Genomic DNA, 17607 nt, shown 5'->3' on the forward strand with positions numbered 1-17607 from the left:
CAACTAGGTCTATAAGTTTAGAACAACTTTGATTTAGACAAGTTTCACAGAAAGTCAAGTTATCATTAAGCAAAGTTAAATTGCTCACTTGCTGTCCAGAACAGCATTTAACCCTATAGTTAATTATTTAATGGCATGACCAAAACACAAACAATGCCAATCACATAGCTTATGAGCACAAACATATTACCAGATTACCAGAACATCAGATGGAAACCCCAAAACATTTACTTAACAAGGTATTTATTAATTAATTCTAAATAAGAGCATAATTACAAGATACTAGTCAAAGTGCTCAGAAAAATCTACAACAATTACAGAAGCACAAGGACATCATCAAAGTATCACCATAAAAATTTCAGAGCAATTGCACATACCAAATTAAAGATATACATTTAACATGTGCCTAGATGTTTATTTCATAAATTCAGAAACATGACTTATATTATGCCAAACAACAGATTTCAGATTATTTACACATTAGGAATGCCATAAAACAGTTTACTACAAAAGTAGAGCACCAGCATAAGTACCATTTATTTTATATGATTTAATTAAAGAAACAAGCCACATTTCAATCATAAACTACATATCAAAGCTGCAGTATTCCAAAAATCATGAAATATTTACCAAAGTACTCTAATACCATACAGAGGCTACCACAAAATTTTCAGAGCAAACTAAGCAATATAACCAGAGATATGCATTTATCCATGAATAACTAGATTAAATCCTTAAAAAATAATTTCCCAGAAAACATGGTTCATTTTATATTTTTATTAAAAACTAGCCATCTCAAGGAATACCACAAAATTGGTTTCACAATTTTTGGATCTCAGAAACAGGAGATATGATTTTTGCAAGAAAGCCAAAAATCAGGATTTTGAATAAAAGAAAAGGAGGGAAAGAGGAGACACTGACAGTGGACCCCATCTGTCAGGTCCGTCTTCCCCGCGGCCGAGGCGACGTTCACCGGTGATTTCTCCGCAACGGCAAGGTCTCCGGCCAAACCACGGGCATCAGCGTAATCCCCAAACCCTAACGAATCGATTGACCCCCTTTTTCCCACGGCGGAGCCACCGGAAGGAGCTCACCGTCGACGATGGCGGCTCGACGGAGGTGCTCGGCGTTACGCCGGAGCCCTCAGGCCAGTAGAGCGCAACCTAAGGTCTTCTACAGCACCAGCAGACTACGGCGAAGCTTCCTAGGTACACAGCTTGGCCTGGATCCTCGTGGAACAAGCTGGCCATGAGAGCACCCATCTCCGGCGGGAGCACGGCGGCGCTGCGCACCGTGTCCGGCGACGGAGAGCTTGGTAGAGCGTCCACCAAGTGGCGCAAAAGCTCGCTAAGGACCTAAGCTACCTCTAGGACCAAACCAGAGACGACGGGAGGCTTCACAGAGCTCGGCATTGAGTTCGCCGGAGAAAACGGTCACGGCGACCCGATTTGGGGGAAGAAGGAAATGTCGGCTCACCGGTGGGATTCTCGGCGAGTTAGAGGGTGGAGATTGTAGAGCGGTTCACGGCGGAGCTTTGGGTGAAGTTTGGTGAGCAATGGCGCAGCAGGGAACACGCGCGAGCTCGCCGGAGTAAGCTCACGGAGAAGAGCTCTCGGCGGCCGCGTTTCTGGCGAACTGGGCGAGGGAGAGCGAAGTGGACGCGTCCACTCTGCGCGGGGCGTCGCCGTGGACATCATGCACGCGCGCTGAGCTGACGAGCGGGGCCATCGCCGGCGTACGGATGACATCTGGCGAACAGGTGGCGTCCTGGCCATTCCCGACGGTGAGCTCGGTTTCGATTCAGAGACAAAGGTGACCGACTGACAGAGCAACTTCACCAAAGATTATTTCCCAAACCAGACAGAGTTAGAAGATGATGCAGTTGACAAAGTTGGAGTTCCAAACGAGTTCTACAACTTTGTCAATTGGAGCAAAGGCCAGATCGGCCTGGATTGAAAGATATGGAGTTTTCAAAATCGATCGAGCAAACTGGTTTCATCTCAAGACTTAGAAAATTTTCTAAGTGTTGGAAACAGCCCCAAATCTGCCTTGTGGGCCACTTTTGAGATATTTGTGATCATTTTCATGAGATGGCCATAAAACAACTTTTGTTCCTTATAAAATTTGCTACAACTTTGCTGTAGGAAGTTTTGACATGCAAACATTTTATGAAACACTTTTTGAAAGCCTAAGCAAAAGAGGTTTCTAGGGCCAATTTTCATAAGTATGACATAGAAGCATAATTTGGAGAAGTGATCAACATGAACATTGTTCCCAAGATTAAATTAAGCATAGATAAACTAATTACCAAGACATTAAGCACAAACACAAGCATTGATCACTCAAACATAAGCATAGGAAGCCTATTTAAGCAATTTAAAACACATTTTTGCATAGAATGACATGCCTCAAGATAGATGATGATTATGATATGCTTTGAGTAGATGATGATGCTCATGTTATGCACATGATCAATGCAACCATAACACTGGGGTGTTACAACCGGTACGGCCGTACTGCCACCGGCGCGGTCCCGGGCAGCAGGTGTATGCGGTGGTTGTAGGGGCGGGCTGGTGGAAGGCCGCGTGGTGTGTCGAAGACGGTGTCGTGCTGAAGTAGGAGCTCGTCCAGCAGTGGGTGGTGCAGGTCCGAAGCGACCGTGGCCAACGACCGCTGCTCGGAGGGCGCACCCGGGGCGCCCACACACTGCCACGTGATGTGGCGTCCCTCGTGCAGGAAGGACACAGTGAGCCCCTCGAAGTCCCAGGTGAGGGGCCATAGCGTGCCGAGGAAGTCGACGCCGAGGATGACGTCGAAGCAGCCGAGCGCGAGCTTGACACAGGTGATGGAGAAGGGCACCCTGCTGATGTCGACGGGCACGTCTCGGGCGATCCCCTCACACGGCACGCGCTCGCCGTTGGCCACTGTCGAGGGTATCAGTAAGGGGTATCCTAACTGATGCACATAATGAGATTACTTATACACAGGTCGAGGCCCTCAACTCAACGTTCTAATCAGCCATATGGTCATCGACGGCCGCAGCCTCGAAGACGGAAAAGGCGTCGAGCGAACCGCTCAGGGGTCGAGCATCAACTACCGTCGAATACGGAAATGGGCTCGAGTGAACCAGGAGGCGTCGAGCGCGAGGACACCGCCCGCCGCCTAACGCGCGCACGAGAACCCGGGCATTTAATGCGCCTGTCGCTTTCCCACCTAACACGCTAGTCATGGGAAGTGTGATGGGGAACAGGCATCCGTCCCGTCATTCTTTCTGCAGCCTTCACCACCAAATGACCCAGAGCGTGTCAGGACGTGGGAAGCCGGGATGGAACGTCTAGTCAGGACCCCCTCGAGACGCCGAAAGTCAATGCTCTGGATAGCAAGGCGCTACATGGCGTCTGACCCTCGACCGGATGTGTTTCCTTCCTGGGGAAGGGTTGGGCGTCGACTGACGGCACTGCCACCACTCTGACGTATCAGCCGCCATGACGTACAAGCGTGCAACGGACAAACCGGCCCAAGACGGCGTACAGAGCGGGATATGAGGGCACGCATAATCATCATCAAGCTACCAGGACGGGACGGCTCGGGACCACGTCGGTACGGAGGCCTCGAGTAGGTCAGCTCGCCATGCCTCTATCAACCCCTACTGTGTCACCTATACATGTACCCTAGGTCTCTCCTTGGAACTATAAAAGGGGAGACCTGGCAATGAACACAAGACACGAAACAACAGCACACCCACACGTAGAGGAGTCTCCATACTCCATCCCAGTTCATACGCACTTGTATTCGCCCCTGTACAAGCACTTAGGTGCAAGATAATACAGACTCCCCTCCCCGCTGGACGTAGGGCCTTCTCTTGCCCGAACCAGGATAAATCTTTGTGTCTTCTTGCATCACCATCTGGGAAAGGGAAGCACGCATACAAATTCACTCGTTGGTGTGACCCCCCCGTGGGGAAAACACCGACAGTTGGCGCGCCAGGTAGGGGTCCTGCGTGTTTTTCATCGATTTCCCACTCTTTTCCCGATGGCCACTCTTTCTTCACCGATTCCACGCTCCACGGTGATTTGGTTTGGGAGTCTCGAGTTCATGTCCACTGGCTCCGGCTATGACATGATCTTGCTCTCGATCAAAGGTCCGGGAGGAGCCCGCGTTGCGCCAACCCGAACAAGGGCCCCAAGACGTCCTCACCACCACGCCTCCCCTCCCAAGAAGAGGCGTGGACAGCACCACCGTCGCCCATCTGCCTCGCTGCGACCGGTAGTCCGAGCCAGGCAGGAGGCGGCACGATAGCCGATAGCCCCTCGCACCACGGGCACGACGGCTCAGTACTGTAATGATCACACGATGACGGGAGGTGACGCGCCCCGCGCACTCTCCCCCACTGCCAGGCTACTTCCACATGGGCTGTTCGCCTCAAGAGGAGACTTACCATTCGGCCTAGACAATGCTGCAGCGTCGCTCGCCAAGGCGATATGCCCAAATGCCAAGACTTACGTAGAGAGACCAATGGTCCTCCCATGTAACTCTGAAGCACAGCAGCCGACGTCCGAGCTGCCAGATTTCTCCCAGGTACGAGGCCTCCGTCGCCTAGGCCCTGGACGATACACGATCACCTCGATCAGGCAGCGGCTGCTGGAGGAGGGACGTGGATGTTTCTACGCCGCAGAGCCGGACTCCGACTCTGAGACCGATAGCTACGACCCTACTAGGGAATGCTATCACGTCGACAGAGCGGTAGAAACTACCGACGATACACAGGATGCCGCTGCCGGCGGTCGAGCCCCTGCAGCAAGAGAAGACCCCAGGACACCTGCGAACGACGGACAGGTCGACCCACTTCCACAGGAAGACAGGGCCGCGCAACTTGCACAGCTACGAGAGCTCAAGACAAGCTTGACGAGGATCGTGAGCGCCTCGTCCTGCTTGAGCAAATCCTCGAGCAAGACTTTCCTTACCAGCCTGGTGGAAGTGTCCGTAGACGAGCTCGAGAGGTACACCGGCAAATCGTCGGAGACGCAGAGCCAGAGCAGCCCGTCAGCCGTTTCCCTCGAGCAGGCCAGAATGTAGTGGCAGCGACAATGCTGCTGTACAACATGCCAGAACCATCAAACTCCCGAGCTCGACGCATTCGAGATGAGGTGCAGACTCTACTCCAAGTGGCGGCAGTTCAACAAGCCGAAACCTCGGCCTCACGACGTCGAGGAGCTGCCACTGAAAGGCGCGATGAGCCAGCCCAAAACGAAAAGGAGGTGTCAGTCCATCAACAGCCACCCCCCCGAACAAAAAAGACCACGCTTGTCCTCCCCGTCGACAACCAACGTCGACACGACGCACGACGCGACATCGAAGAGAATCGATGCCGTCGGCATGGGGACGCGGAAGAGCGCGGTTACAGTGCACATCGCGGTGGGAGGTACGACAGCGATGAGGATTGGATGGCCCCTGAGCCACCAGGCTCACGGGTTTTCAGCAGGGTAATCCGCAGCACGCCCCTGCCCAGTCCGTTCCGACCCCCGACCAGCATCGCGAAGTACAACGGTGAAACCAAACCAGAGTTGTGGCTGGCCGATTTCAGGCTGGCCTGTCAGCTAAGAGGCGCTCGAGGAGATGATCGAGCCATCATCAGACAGCTACCGCTTTTCCTCTCCGACACCGCCCGTCGGTGGCTCGAGGAACTCCCGGCATATCAGATTCACGACTGGGTCGATTTGGTTAGGGTTTTCGAGGGTAATTTCAAAGGGACTTACATACGGCCTGGGAACTCGTGGGACCTCAGCAAGTGCAAGCAGAAGTCTAGAGAAACTCTTCGAGAGTACGCTCGACGCTTCTCGAAGCAGCACATCAAGCTACCGCATAGCCCTGACCACGATGTCATCCTGGCCTTTGTCTCTGGTACCACCAGTCGAGACTTGGTGCCGGAATTGGGCCGGAATCGCCCTCAGACCGTCGATGAGCTGATGGACGTAGTGGCGAATTACGCAGCAGGGGAGGAAGTGGTCGGTGCCTTCTTTAGCTGTGAAGGAAGGAAAGGTAAGCAGCCCACCGATGAAGATGGGACCCCCAGTCGAGGGCCCAAGAAGAACAAGAAGAAGCAGAAAGCGCGGCAGTTCCAACGGGAAGACTTCGACGACGATCTCGTCGCCGCCATGGAACGCAAGAGGCCTCGAGGCCCTCCAGATGGAGGCATCTTCGATAAGATGCTAGAGGAGCCATGCCCTTACCATAAGGGAGGAGCCAACCATAAGCTCAAGGACTGTCGTATGCTGAAAAAGCATTTTGATGGTCTGGGGTTCAAAAAGGACGCGCGCGACGACCCAAAGAAGGTGAAGGGCGGCAACAAGGAGAACAACAAAGACGACGACGGCTTCCCAGCCGTCCACGACTGTTACATGATCTATGGTGGCCCCTCGATGCAGTTGACCACAAGGCAGCACAAGAGGGAGCGTCGTGAGGTCTTCGCAGCAAGAATGGCGGTGCCCTAGTACCTCAGCTGGTCGAGCACCCCCATCACCTTCGATCGAGAGGACCACCCAGACAAGGTAGTTGCCCCAGGCGTCTACCCGCTCATCGTCGACCCCATCATCGTCAACACCCGGCTTTCAAAGGTGCTGATGGACGGCGGCAGTAGCCTCAACATCATCTACCGCGAGACCCTGGACCTCCTCGGCATCGACAGGTGATGGCTCCAACCAAGCGCCGGCGGTTTCCATGGCGTCGTGCTAGGGAAGAAGGCGCTGTCGGTGGGTCGAATCGACCTACCGGTCTGCTTTGGCACGATGGCCAACTTCAGAAAGGAGACCCTCACCTTTGAGGTGGTTGGGTTCCGGGGCATGTACCACGCCATCATCGGGCGCCCGGGCTACGCCAAATTCATGGCTATACCCAACTACACCTACTTGAAGCTGAAGATGCCCGGTCCCAAAGGCATCATCACCGTTAGCTCATCCTTCGAGCACGCTTACGAGTGCGACGTCGAGTGCGTGGAGTATGGTGAGGCGGTCGAGAATTCCACCGAGCTCGTCGCGAAGCTCGAGGCCCTGGCCGCTGAGGCTCCAGAGCCTAAGCGCCACGCGGGCAGCTTTGAGCCAGCAGAAGGAACCAAGAAGATCCCGCTCGACCCTAACAACTCCGACGGCAAGGTGTTGACGATCAGCGCCGACCTCGACCCCAAATAGGAAGCTGTGCTCGTCGACTTTCTCCGTGCGAACGCCGATATGTTTGCATGGAGTCCCTCGGACATGCCAGGCATACCGAGGGAAGTCGCCGAGCACTCCTTGGAAATTCGAGCCGGTTCCAAGCCAGTGAAGCAACGGTTGCACCGATTTGACGAGGAGAAGCGCAAGATCATTGGCGAGGAGGTCCACAAGCTTTTGACGGCCGGATTCATCAAGGAGGTTTACCATCCCGACTGGTTAGCAAACCCTGTGCTAGTTAAGAAAAAGAATAGGAAAATGAGGATGTGTGTCGATTATACGAGTTTAAATGAAGCATGTCCGAAAGTTCCCTTTCCATTACCACGTATTGATCAAATTGTTGATTCTACTGTGGGATGTGAAACCCTTTCTTTCCTTGATGCATATTCTGGTTACCATCAAATAAAAATGAAAGAGTCCGACCAGCTCGCGACGTCTTTCATCACACCTTTTGGGATGTATTGCTATGTAACCATGCCGTTCGGGCTTCGAAACGCGGGAGCCACGTACCAGCGCTGCATGCTCCATGTGTTTGGCAAGCACATAGGGTCGACAGTCGAGGCCTATGTAGACGACATCGTCGTCAAGTCAAAGCAATGGGGAGACCTGATTCAGGACCTCGAGATCGCTTTCACCTGCTTACGCGCCAACCAGATCAAGCTCAACCCTGAGAAATGCGTTTTCAGCGTGCCTCGAGGCATGCTCCTAGGATACATCGTTTCCCAGCGCGGGATCGAGGCCAACCCCGAGAATGTCGCGGCCATCATAAGAATGGGGCCGATTCGAGACATCAAGGGCGTGCAGAGAGTCACGGGATGTTTAGCGGCGCTGAGTCGTTTCATCTCGAGGTTAGGAGAAAAGGCGTTGCCACTGTATCGACTTCTGAAGAAGGTCGAGCGTTTCTCTTGGACCTCCGAGGCCGAGGAAGGCCTCGAACACCTGAAGAAAACGCTGACCTCAGCGCCAGTCCTGGTCCCACCTCAACCTGCGGAACCATTGCGCCTTTACGTTGCCTCGACGACCCAGGTCGTCAGTGCAGCTGTGGTGGTCGAGAGGCAGGTGGAAGGGCATGCGTTGCCAGTTCAGAGGCCGGTCTATTTCGTCAGTGAGGTGCTCTCGGAGACCAAGGCGCGTTACCCCCAAATCCAGAAGCTGATCTACGCCGTAATCCTCGCCCGACGCAAGCTATAGCACTATTTCCTCGGCCACCCTATCACAGTGGTCTCGTCCTTCCCCCTGGGCGAGATAATCCAAAGCAGGGAGGCAACGGGAAGAATAGCCAAATGGTCGATCGAGTTCATGAGTGAGACTCTCACTTATGCGCCCCGAAAGGCTATCAAGTCACAAGCCCTGGTAGATTTCATCGCGGAGTGGACGGACTCCCAGCTTCCTCCGAGTCAGGTTCAGTCGGAGCTGTGGATGATGTATTTTGACGGGTCTCTCATGAAGACGGGAGCTGGGGCCGGCCTGCTGTTCATCTCGCCACTGGGCGTTCATATGAGATATGTCATCAGGATTCACTTTGCCGCATCCAACAACGTCGCGGAGTATGAGGCCCTCGTCAACGGTCTCAAGATCGCCATCGAGCTAGGAGTCCGATGCCTTGATGTCCGAGGCGACTCCCAACTCATCATCGACCAGGTAATGAAGACCTCAAGCTGCCACGACCCGAAAATGGAGGCGTACTGCAAGGATGTCCGTCGACTCGAGGACAAATTCCATGCCCTCGAGCTCGTCCATGTCGCCCGACGCTACAACGAGGCGGCCGACGAACCCGCCAAGATCGTGTCGAGCCGAAGCACGGTACCGCCTGACGCATTCTCAAGGGATCTACATGAGCCATCCGTCGACTTGGGCTCGGGGGCTGGTGTCGAAGCCTCTCCGGCACAACAGGCCGACAACATCGAAGCGCTGCTAATGGCGGCTGAAGTAATGGAGGTGGGACAGTGGCCCGGTCGACCGTTTGACTGGCGCACGCCGTTCCTCGACTGCCTAATCCGCTGCGAGTTGCCAGAAGATCGATCCGAGGCTCGCCGTATCGCTCGACGGGCCAAGTCATATGTAATCTATGGCGAGGACAATGAGCTGTATCGGCGAAGCCTGACGGGGGTCTTGCAACGTTGCATCACCGTGGAAGAAGGCCGGAAACTCCTCGAGGACCTACACTCGGGGGCTTGTGGCCACCATGCTGCTCCACGGACCTCATAGGGAACGCCTTCCGACAAGGCTTCTACTGGCCAAAGGCCGTAGCTGATGCCATCGAGCTCGTGCGCTCATGCCATGGGTGTCAGTTCTATGCCAAACAGACGCATCTGTCCGCCCACGCTCTTTAGATGATCCCCATCACATGGTCGTTTGCGGTGTGGGGGCTCGACTTAGTGGGGCCTCTACAAAAGGCAAAAGGGGGGTACACCCACTTGCTGGTGGCCATCGACAAATTTTCCAAATGGATCGAGGCTCAACCCATCACCAACATCCGCTCCGTGCAGGCTGTCCTTTTCTTCACCGACATCATCCACCGGTTTGGGATTCCCAACGTCATCATCACCGACAACGGCACTCAGTTCACCGGCAAAAAGTTCTCGGACTTCTGCGATCAGCATCACATCCGTGTGAACTGGTCCGCAGTGGCCCACCCTCGAACTAACGGCCAGGTCGAGCGTGCCAACGACATTATTTTGCAAGGGCTCAAACCAAGGATCTACAATCGCTTGAAGAAGTTCGACAAGAAATGGGTCGAGGAACTTTCCTCGGTCCTATGGAGCCTAAGGACGACGCCAAGCAGGGCCACAAAGTACTCCCCATTCTTCATGGTCTACGGCTCTGAGGCTGTTCTCCCAACAGACCTCGAGTATGGGTCCCCTTGACTCAAAGCATACAACGAACAATCAAATAAAGAGTCTCAAGAAAACGCGGTCGACCAACTCGAAGAAGCTAGAGACATGGCCCTCATCAACTCTGCTAGATACCAGCAGAAACTTCGACGCTACCACGACAAGCACGTGCGCAAGAGGGACTTGAACGTGGGTGACCTCGTCCTACGACGACGGCAAAGAAATCAAGGACGCCACAAGCTGACTCCACCTTGGGAGGGCCCATACATGGTGGCCGAGGTCTTGAAGCCAGGGACATACAAGCTCGCGGACGAAAAGGGGGCGGTCTTCACCAACGCGTGGAACATCGAACAGCTACGTCGATTCTACCCCTAGAATTTCAAAGTTTTATGTTCCTACGTACATTCTGTACCAAGGCCTTGTAAATGAATGCATGAATAAATGAAGTCTTTCCCTCGAGGGACTTACCTTTTCACAAGTCTCAACGTTAGAAGGGAGTATCGACTATGACCCATCATAGTCGATACCCCCTCGGGGGCTAGCAAGGGGGGTGCCCCCCCAAGTGTCGAAAAAACCAAGTAATCCTTTCGTTCCTATCGGTAATCTCATACAGTTGAGTAGTAAAGGTACCTCGAGCCCCTTAAGGACCGAGAAATGACGAGCCTGAGAACTCCTACGCCCCTGGGCTACGGAGACTCGACTCGCCTCCTCATCCTTGAGGCAATCGAGACCGCCTCGAACAAAAGATCAAGTGAGAAAAACAAACATAGGCGCAAAAGGGAATAAAGGAGCCTCGAGAGGAAAGACAGACAGACATTTAACAACCACTCAAAAGATATTACTTAAATACAAATTAACAAAGTATTATACAAAGGGCCCAAGCACCCAGAGCAGGCTCGCAGGCCTTAGTCCGCATCACGGTCCTCACCACCCTCGCCCGCGCCTGAGCTAGTCTCAGGGGGAAGTACCTCAGGCTCGAACAGCTTAGCCAACCTCTCCCCAAGAGCCTCTGCATCGTCGATCAAGGCGTGGAGCCTTTCTTCGTTCTCCGCGTCGGTCTTGGAAATGTCAGTGACAAAGCCGTGGGACACCACCTCCATGTCGTAGGAAAAGCCTGAGCAGACAACCGCCATTGCCCGCTTTACCCCGATATGGAGGGCATCCCACACTCGATCCCTCAGCGTCGCACCTAAGTAGCACAGCTGGTCGACCAGTGCGTTGCCTCGAGCTCCCTCCTTCGACTCGTCCATGGGCTCGACCTCCCAAGAGGTTGAGAGATCGCTTATCGCCGTCCGCACTCGACGGTTCAAAGCAACCTCTGCCTCGAGCTAGGCCTTGGCGCTGTGAGCCTCGACTTGGGCGGCCAAGAGCTCGTCCTTAAGCCCTATGAATGACAACGCAAAAGCTTTAGAAAAAACCAAGCACACCTCGAAAAGAAAATCCGACAATAGAAACGTACCGCGGATGCTCTCCTCCAGGGCTGTGTTCTCGCCAACTAATTTGGTGTTGGCCATCTCGATCTCTCTGTTGGAGCGTGCCAGCTCAGTGTTGGCAACACGAAGATCCTCGATTGCCTTGCCAGCCTGAGCAATGGCTCCACTCTTCTCCAACAGCTCCCCCTTCAGAGGATCGACGTCGTCAGAGAGGCTGCGGGATCGAGCCCGCTCCGCCTCGAGGTCTTCGAGGGCCTTCTTCTTCGCTTCCTCCATGGCCCCCCTGGCGACCTCGCTGTTCACATACTCCACCTTCATCCTTTGAAAGGAGTCTCAGAGGGAGTCCAGGTCAGTCTTTAGAAGGCCCTTCTCCTTGTCCAGGTCAGCAATGACGTTCTTGTAGGACAGGGCCTCCTCCTGGGCTTTGGACACAGCCTCCTCGACCGTCAGAGCCTGCTCCCTCAGTAGCGTCATTTCTACCACCGCCTTCCTTGAGGCCTCTCGAGCCTCGACCAGGGCAGCCTCCCTCACCTTCTTCTCCTCCTCGAGCGCTATAAGCTCTCTATAAGCCTTGACGAGTTTCTCCTGCGACTCGAGGAGTTGGTTCTTGAGGAGGGGGAGCTGCTCCCTGCCGCCTCTCGTGACGTGGATAAAGCTCGACTTAATACGGGAGGTCTCTTTCAGGTCCTGCGAGCCGGTGACCAAGCAGTTAGAACCCCAAACCAACAAGTTCCACAAAGATTAAAGGACTAGGAGACTTACGAAGTAGGCCGGCCCTAGCCTGTTATTGACGACGTCCGACAGGAGTCCCACCACGTGCTTCATCAAGAGGCGGAGCTCCTCGACGTGTTCCCACTTCTCGGCCTCTTTCCGGTCGTCCAGGAAGATGTTGGGCTCGGATGGGTCGGTGGAAGCCCGGATGCGGATCCGGTCGGGGCACCAGTTTTCCATCTCCCGGTCAGCCCGTGCCTTGACGCCGCGAATGAGATCCTCGACGGTCTCGAGAGATCCCCCATGGTGCAGGAACAAGTCGACGAGGGAAGGGAACCGCCTGTCGTCGTCCACCGTCTTCTAGGTGCCATCTTTACTACCCGAAGTCCCGATCTCGTCCTCCTCAGTGGGAATGCAGTCCTCCCACGCCCGACGCTCCCGGAGGAATCCTGGGGCAATTCCATCCATGCCGTAGATCGTCCTCTTGATCTCGAAATCAGGGTTGGCAGGGGTGCGCATCATACAGGCAAGCGCTACCACACCGTCCGCCCGCCCCGACTCTGCCGGGATTGCGGCGGGCGCCCCTAGATGGAGCCACGCCGGGGTTGGAGGGCCGAAAACCGGCAAACCCTCTTCCTGGTCTCTGGGCTCTTACGGTGCCGGTGGTGCTGGCTGGGGTGGACTGTGAGGAGGAGGCTCGAGCGGCCCTTCTTCCTAGCCCCCCTGCTGCTGTTGCTCCTCGAGCTCCTACGGCTCTTGTCGGCCGTCCTACTCCTGCAGCTGCCGCCGCGTCTCCTGCTCACGCTCCTCCTCTTCTTTCCTCTTCTGCTCCTCGATGGAGCGAAGCCCGACGGGCCAGGGCGTCCGTCCTGCGACAAGAGAAGTCTGGGCCTCCTCGTCCATAGGATGGGCGTCCCTCGAGGTCCCGTTGCCGCCAGAACCATCATTAATGGTAATGGGGTCCCCCTCGACCACCGATCGGGGAGGCTCGGGGGCTCCTTCCTGCCCTTGGGGCCGAGGCGCCTCGGCTTGTTTTGGCGACGACGGGGCAGGATCACCCGTCGGGGGGCGAGGTGGGGCGCTCTCGGTGCCGATCGGCAGCTGAGGGTCGGAGGAGCCTGTAGAACGAAAAACAAAGATTAGCCGCTACAATGACCGACGTAAGGACGACACAAATCCCATGAATAAGCTACTAACCTGGCTCCTTGGAGGCTGCTCTCGCTTTGAGCCTCTTCGCCATTGAAGGCTGGGCCTGCTCAAGCGTCCGCTTCAATCCGAGGAAAAAGGAACGAGCATAAAAAGACCGGTATACGAGGGAACGCAAAGAATCAGGAGAATAAAAATCACAACGTCGAAGAACTTACCCCACAGGAAGAATGGCTCGCCTGCCGGTACCTCGACCGGTGGGCCTCGAACCACCCCGCGTCAAGGCCCCGGGCCCCTCGAGAGCAGACGTAGGCCTTGGCCATGGGACTCCCGCCTGGCGGGCGCCGGGACTGGCGCTCCTGCGGCCGGTTTCTCCCTTCTCGGAGGCCGCGGCGCGACCGCGGGTCAGCGGCCCCGTCGCCTGGGGCTTAGCTTGGCTACCCGCCTTGGGCGTAGGGGGAGGGCGCAGGGCGGCCTGACTGGTCGTGGGCGTAGGAGGGGTGTCAGCACGGGGGCGGTGAGATCCGCCTGGCCCCTCCTTTGGCGCTTCCATCCGTGGGGCGTCGACGTCGCCTCGAGGTGGACCCTCGAGGATCTGGTCGTGGCGAGACGCCATCCCCTCGGAGTCGTCACTGTCATCGTCACCATCTCCACCACCATCGTCGCTGGGGGATTCTTCCTCAGGCTCCCCCCTCTGCCTGGACTTAGCTCGACGCGCCTCTAATGCGTGGCGGTCGAGGTTCTTCTTTTTCTCTCCTTTCTTCATAGAGTCCTTGACGGACTTTTGCTTCTCGGCGGACCGGCGCCGTGCGTCACGGTCAACCTCGTCCTCCTTTACTGGAGGCCTCGAGGACTGGACATCAATCCGTCCCTGCCAGAACAAAGGTAGACTTAGAAAAGGGGTAGAAAGAAATCCAGAATCGAAGCTGTGCACGAGAAGAGAGCATACCAGATCGATCGAGCCCGCATCAGGCCTCATGGGGAAGCCGTTAACGTGCTCCGGCTTAAAGTCACCACCAATGGCGGCCCTGACCCGGGCCGCGACTTCATCGTCCGCCGGAGCCTCGTTAGACATCCGGCACGCCTCGAGGTCTCGAGACGAGACGCCAAGGCCCATCTCGTCCATCCTCAGCGGTTGAGACATCAATGGGAGAACTCTCCGGTGATGGACAGCCGAGAGGACGAGAGCGGCGGTCAAGCCTTCCAAGCGCAGCTTCTTCATGGCGTCGAGGAGGGGGTCGAGCCGAGATTGATGAGCTTGAATGACGCCGTAAGTCCAGTTCTCCGGACGCTCCGTGCTCAGATGCCCGGTGTAGGCGGGCAGGAGATCGTCGTCGTTCCTCAAGTAGAACCACTAGGAATCCCAGCCGGCACGGTTAGTCGACAGTCCCACTGGGATGTACTCATGCGGCCTCTCCGTCTTCCCCGTCTTCAGCACGAGGTTGAGGCAACCCGCCCGCACAGGTTTCCTCACGCCGGTGGTCCCAGTGGGGGTGTTGAAGAGCTCGCCCCTGTAGAGGTGGAGCCACAGCTCCCAGTGGGGCATCATCCCCAAATATCCCTCACACACCGTGGCGAAGACCGCCGCGACGGTGATGGCGTTTGGGGAGAAGTGTTGGAGCTCTACCCCGTAATGGAGGCAGAGCGCCCGCATGAAGCGGCTCGGAGGGGAGCCCAGGCCGTGGCGGTGGAACTTGGCGAACGACACCACATAGCCCTTGGGCGTCTGGGGCTCCCGGTGGTCCGCTGGCGGCGCGATCCACTCCAGCGACGACAGCGAGGTGCGGTGGCGCAGGAGTCCCTCCCTCTCAAGCTCTAGCAACCGACGCTCCGTCATCGACGACGGGCGCCAGTCGTCGGCGGCGACGAGTCTCACAGGCATCTTGGCCGGAAGGATGGCGGATTCGCTACTGCTCGAGGTGCTGTGCGCGTGCGTAATATGGCAAGAGAACTTAGACGGCAAGAAAGCAAAGGCAAGAGGGCGAAAGGTGGAAGGGAGAACGGCGGCGACGCCACGGCGTATTTATAGGGAGCGGTCCACCAACGGGTAGATCCAATAAATGAGGTAACTCCCCCCATAAATGTGTCGTCTAACGGTCCCTTTTCTCCTCATAGGTGGGGCGCTCCGAATTCTACGCCAACACAGTGTCGTAACGGATCCCACCTAAAAAGGCGCGCCCAACGGGCAAAAAGGCGAACCGCCTACGACCTCTTCCTTCCCTTGTAAGCCAAGGAGCGTACCCGTGAAAGCCTCGAGAGGTCGCAGGCTGACCCGCCGAAAGGGTTCGACAGCCGATCTCGAGCACCAGAGTAAGGGATCCATAGCGAGTGGTCGAAAATCGAGGCCCGCCTCGAAGACTTGCTGGGGATGTCCAAGGTAGGGTCAAGACAGTCGAGAGGAATCCCCCCGACGGGAGGCATCGAGCCGCTGGTCTTTATCAAACGAGATCAGTATCCCCGACCACGTTGACCCTGCTTTATGAGAATGCCTCCGGGCTACAGCTGACCCCCTCGAAAGGGGCACAGGTTCTCACTTGGACTACCCACAAAACGAGCTAATCAAAACCTTCCATCACCGGTGTCGACAGCGTTTCTGCGAATTAGGCGATATAACCCTCGAAGGAGTCAAAAACTCCTCCAAGGGCTCGGGGGCTACCCCCGCGGGTTCGCTCGCGCGCCCCCACAGAAACCCGACCAAGGGATACAGCCTGCATTCGAGCGCCAGCGCTCAAATGGAGACTCGGGGGCTACTATCGAGGGTATCAGTAAGGGGTATCCTAATTTATGCACATAACGAGATTACTTATACACAGATCGAGGCCCTCAACTCGACGTTCTAATCAGCCATATGTTCATCGACGGCCGCAGCCTCAAAGACGGAAAAGGCGTCGAGCGAACCGCTCAGGGGTCGAGCATCAACTACCGTCGAATACGGAACTGGGCTCGAGCGAACCAGGAGGCGTCGAGCGCGAGGACACCGCCCGCCGCCTGACGCGCGCACGAGAACCCGGGCATTTAATGCGCCTGTTGCTTTCCCACCTAACACGCTAGTCACAGGAAGCGTGATGGGGAACAGGCATCCGTCCCGTCATTCTTTTTGCAGCCTTCCCCACCAAATGACCCAGAGCGTGTCAGGACGTGGGAAGCCGGGATGGAACGTCTAGTCAGGACCCCCTCGAGACGCCGAAAGTCAATGCTCTGGATAGCAAGGCACTACATGGCGTCTGACCCTCGACCAGACGTGTTTCCTTCGTGGGGAAGGGTTGGGCGTCGACTGACGGCACTGCCACCACTCTGACGTATCAGCCGCCATGACGTACAAGCGTGCAACGGACAAACCGGCCCAAGACGGCGTACAGAGCGGGATATGAGGGCACGCGTAATCATCATCAAGCTACCAGGACGGGACGGCTCGAGACCATGTCGGTACGGAGGCCTCGAGTAGGTCAGCTCACCATGCCTCTATCAACCCCTACTCTGTCACCTATACATGTACCCTACGTCTCTCCTTGGAACTATAAAAGGGGAGACCCGGGAATGAACACAGGAGACGAAACAACACCACACCCACACGTAGAGGAGTCTCCATACTCCATCCCAGTTCATACGCACTTGTATTTGCCCCTGTACAAGCACTTAGGTGCAAGATAATACAAACTCCCCTCCCCCACTGGACGTAGGGCCTTCTCTTGCCCGAACCAGGATAAATCTTTGTGTCTTCTTGCATCACCATCTGGGAAAGGGAAACACGCATACAAATTCACTCGTTGGTGCGACCCCCCGTGGGGAAAACACCGACAGCCACCGTGACACGGAACTGGTCACCCGCCTTAGGAGTGAGACCAAGGCGCCGCATGGCCGCACCCTAGAGGAAGGTGTCGGTGGAGCCGGTGTCCTGGAGGGTGAGGAGGCGCTCGCCCTTGATCGTCACGGGCAGGAGCATGGTGTGGTACGTCCTGATTCCAGCAAGAGCGTGTACAGAAACGACAAGGGTGTGAGCGTGAGCGTCCACTGCGGCGGCGGGCTCCTCAGGCAGGACTGCATTTATGGCCTCCGCGTCGCCGTCGTGGAAGTCGTCCACCTCCAGGAAGAACAGGCGGGGGCACACGTGCCCACGCACGTACTGCTCGTCGCAATTGTAGCAGAGGCCCTGGCGACGGCGTTCCTGCATCTCCGCCGGTGTCAAGCGACGGAAGGTGCGGGTGGGTGTAGCGGATCCGGTCGGATTCGGCGTCGTAGGAGCGGGCGCAACGGTCGTAGTGCCTCCCCCAGCAGCGAAGG

At 56.1% G+C, this 17607-nt stretch overlaps 1 protein-coding gene across 1 annotated transcript; it reads right to left on the minus strand.

The window, feature by feature from the left end:
* Positions 12949 to 17182, minus strand: LOC110437554 (neurobeachin-like protein 2). The gene is made up of 2 exons (XM_021466024.1): positions 17122 to 17182; positions 12949 to 13298 (listed from the first exon to the last, which is right to left on the minus strand). Exons 1-2 carry the CDS (start codon positions 17180 to 17182, stop codon positions 12949 to 12951), a joined length of 411 nt encoding a protein of 136 aa, XP_021321699.1.

Source organism: Sorghum bicolor, chromosome 8, assembly GCF_000003195.3.
Source record: "Sorghum bicolor cultivar BTx623 chromosome 8, Sorghum_bicolor_NCBIv3, whole genome shotgun sequence".
Lineage (NCBI taxonomy): Eukaryota > Viridiplantae > Streptophyta > Magnoliopsida > Poales > Poaceae > Sorghum > Sorghum bicolor.

What these genes read in the sequence shown, in the direction of transcription:
- LOC110437554 (XM_021466024.1), bottom strand. Translation starts at nt 17,182, where the DNA reads ATGCGGCGCCTTGGTCTCACTCCTAAGGCGGGTGACCAGTTCCGTGTC. An exon ending in CCGTGTCACGGTGGCTGTCG is followed by an intron (nt 13,299 to 17,121) that starts GTGTTTTCCCCA and finishes TTCGTTCTACAG; the next exon opens with GCTCCTCCGACCCTCAGCTG.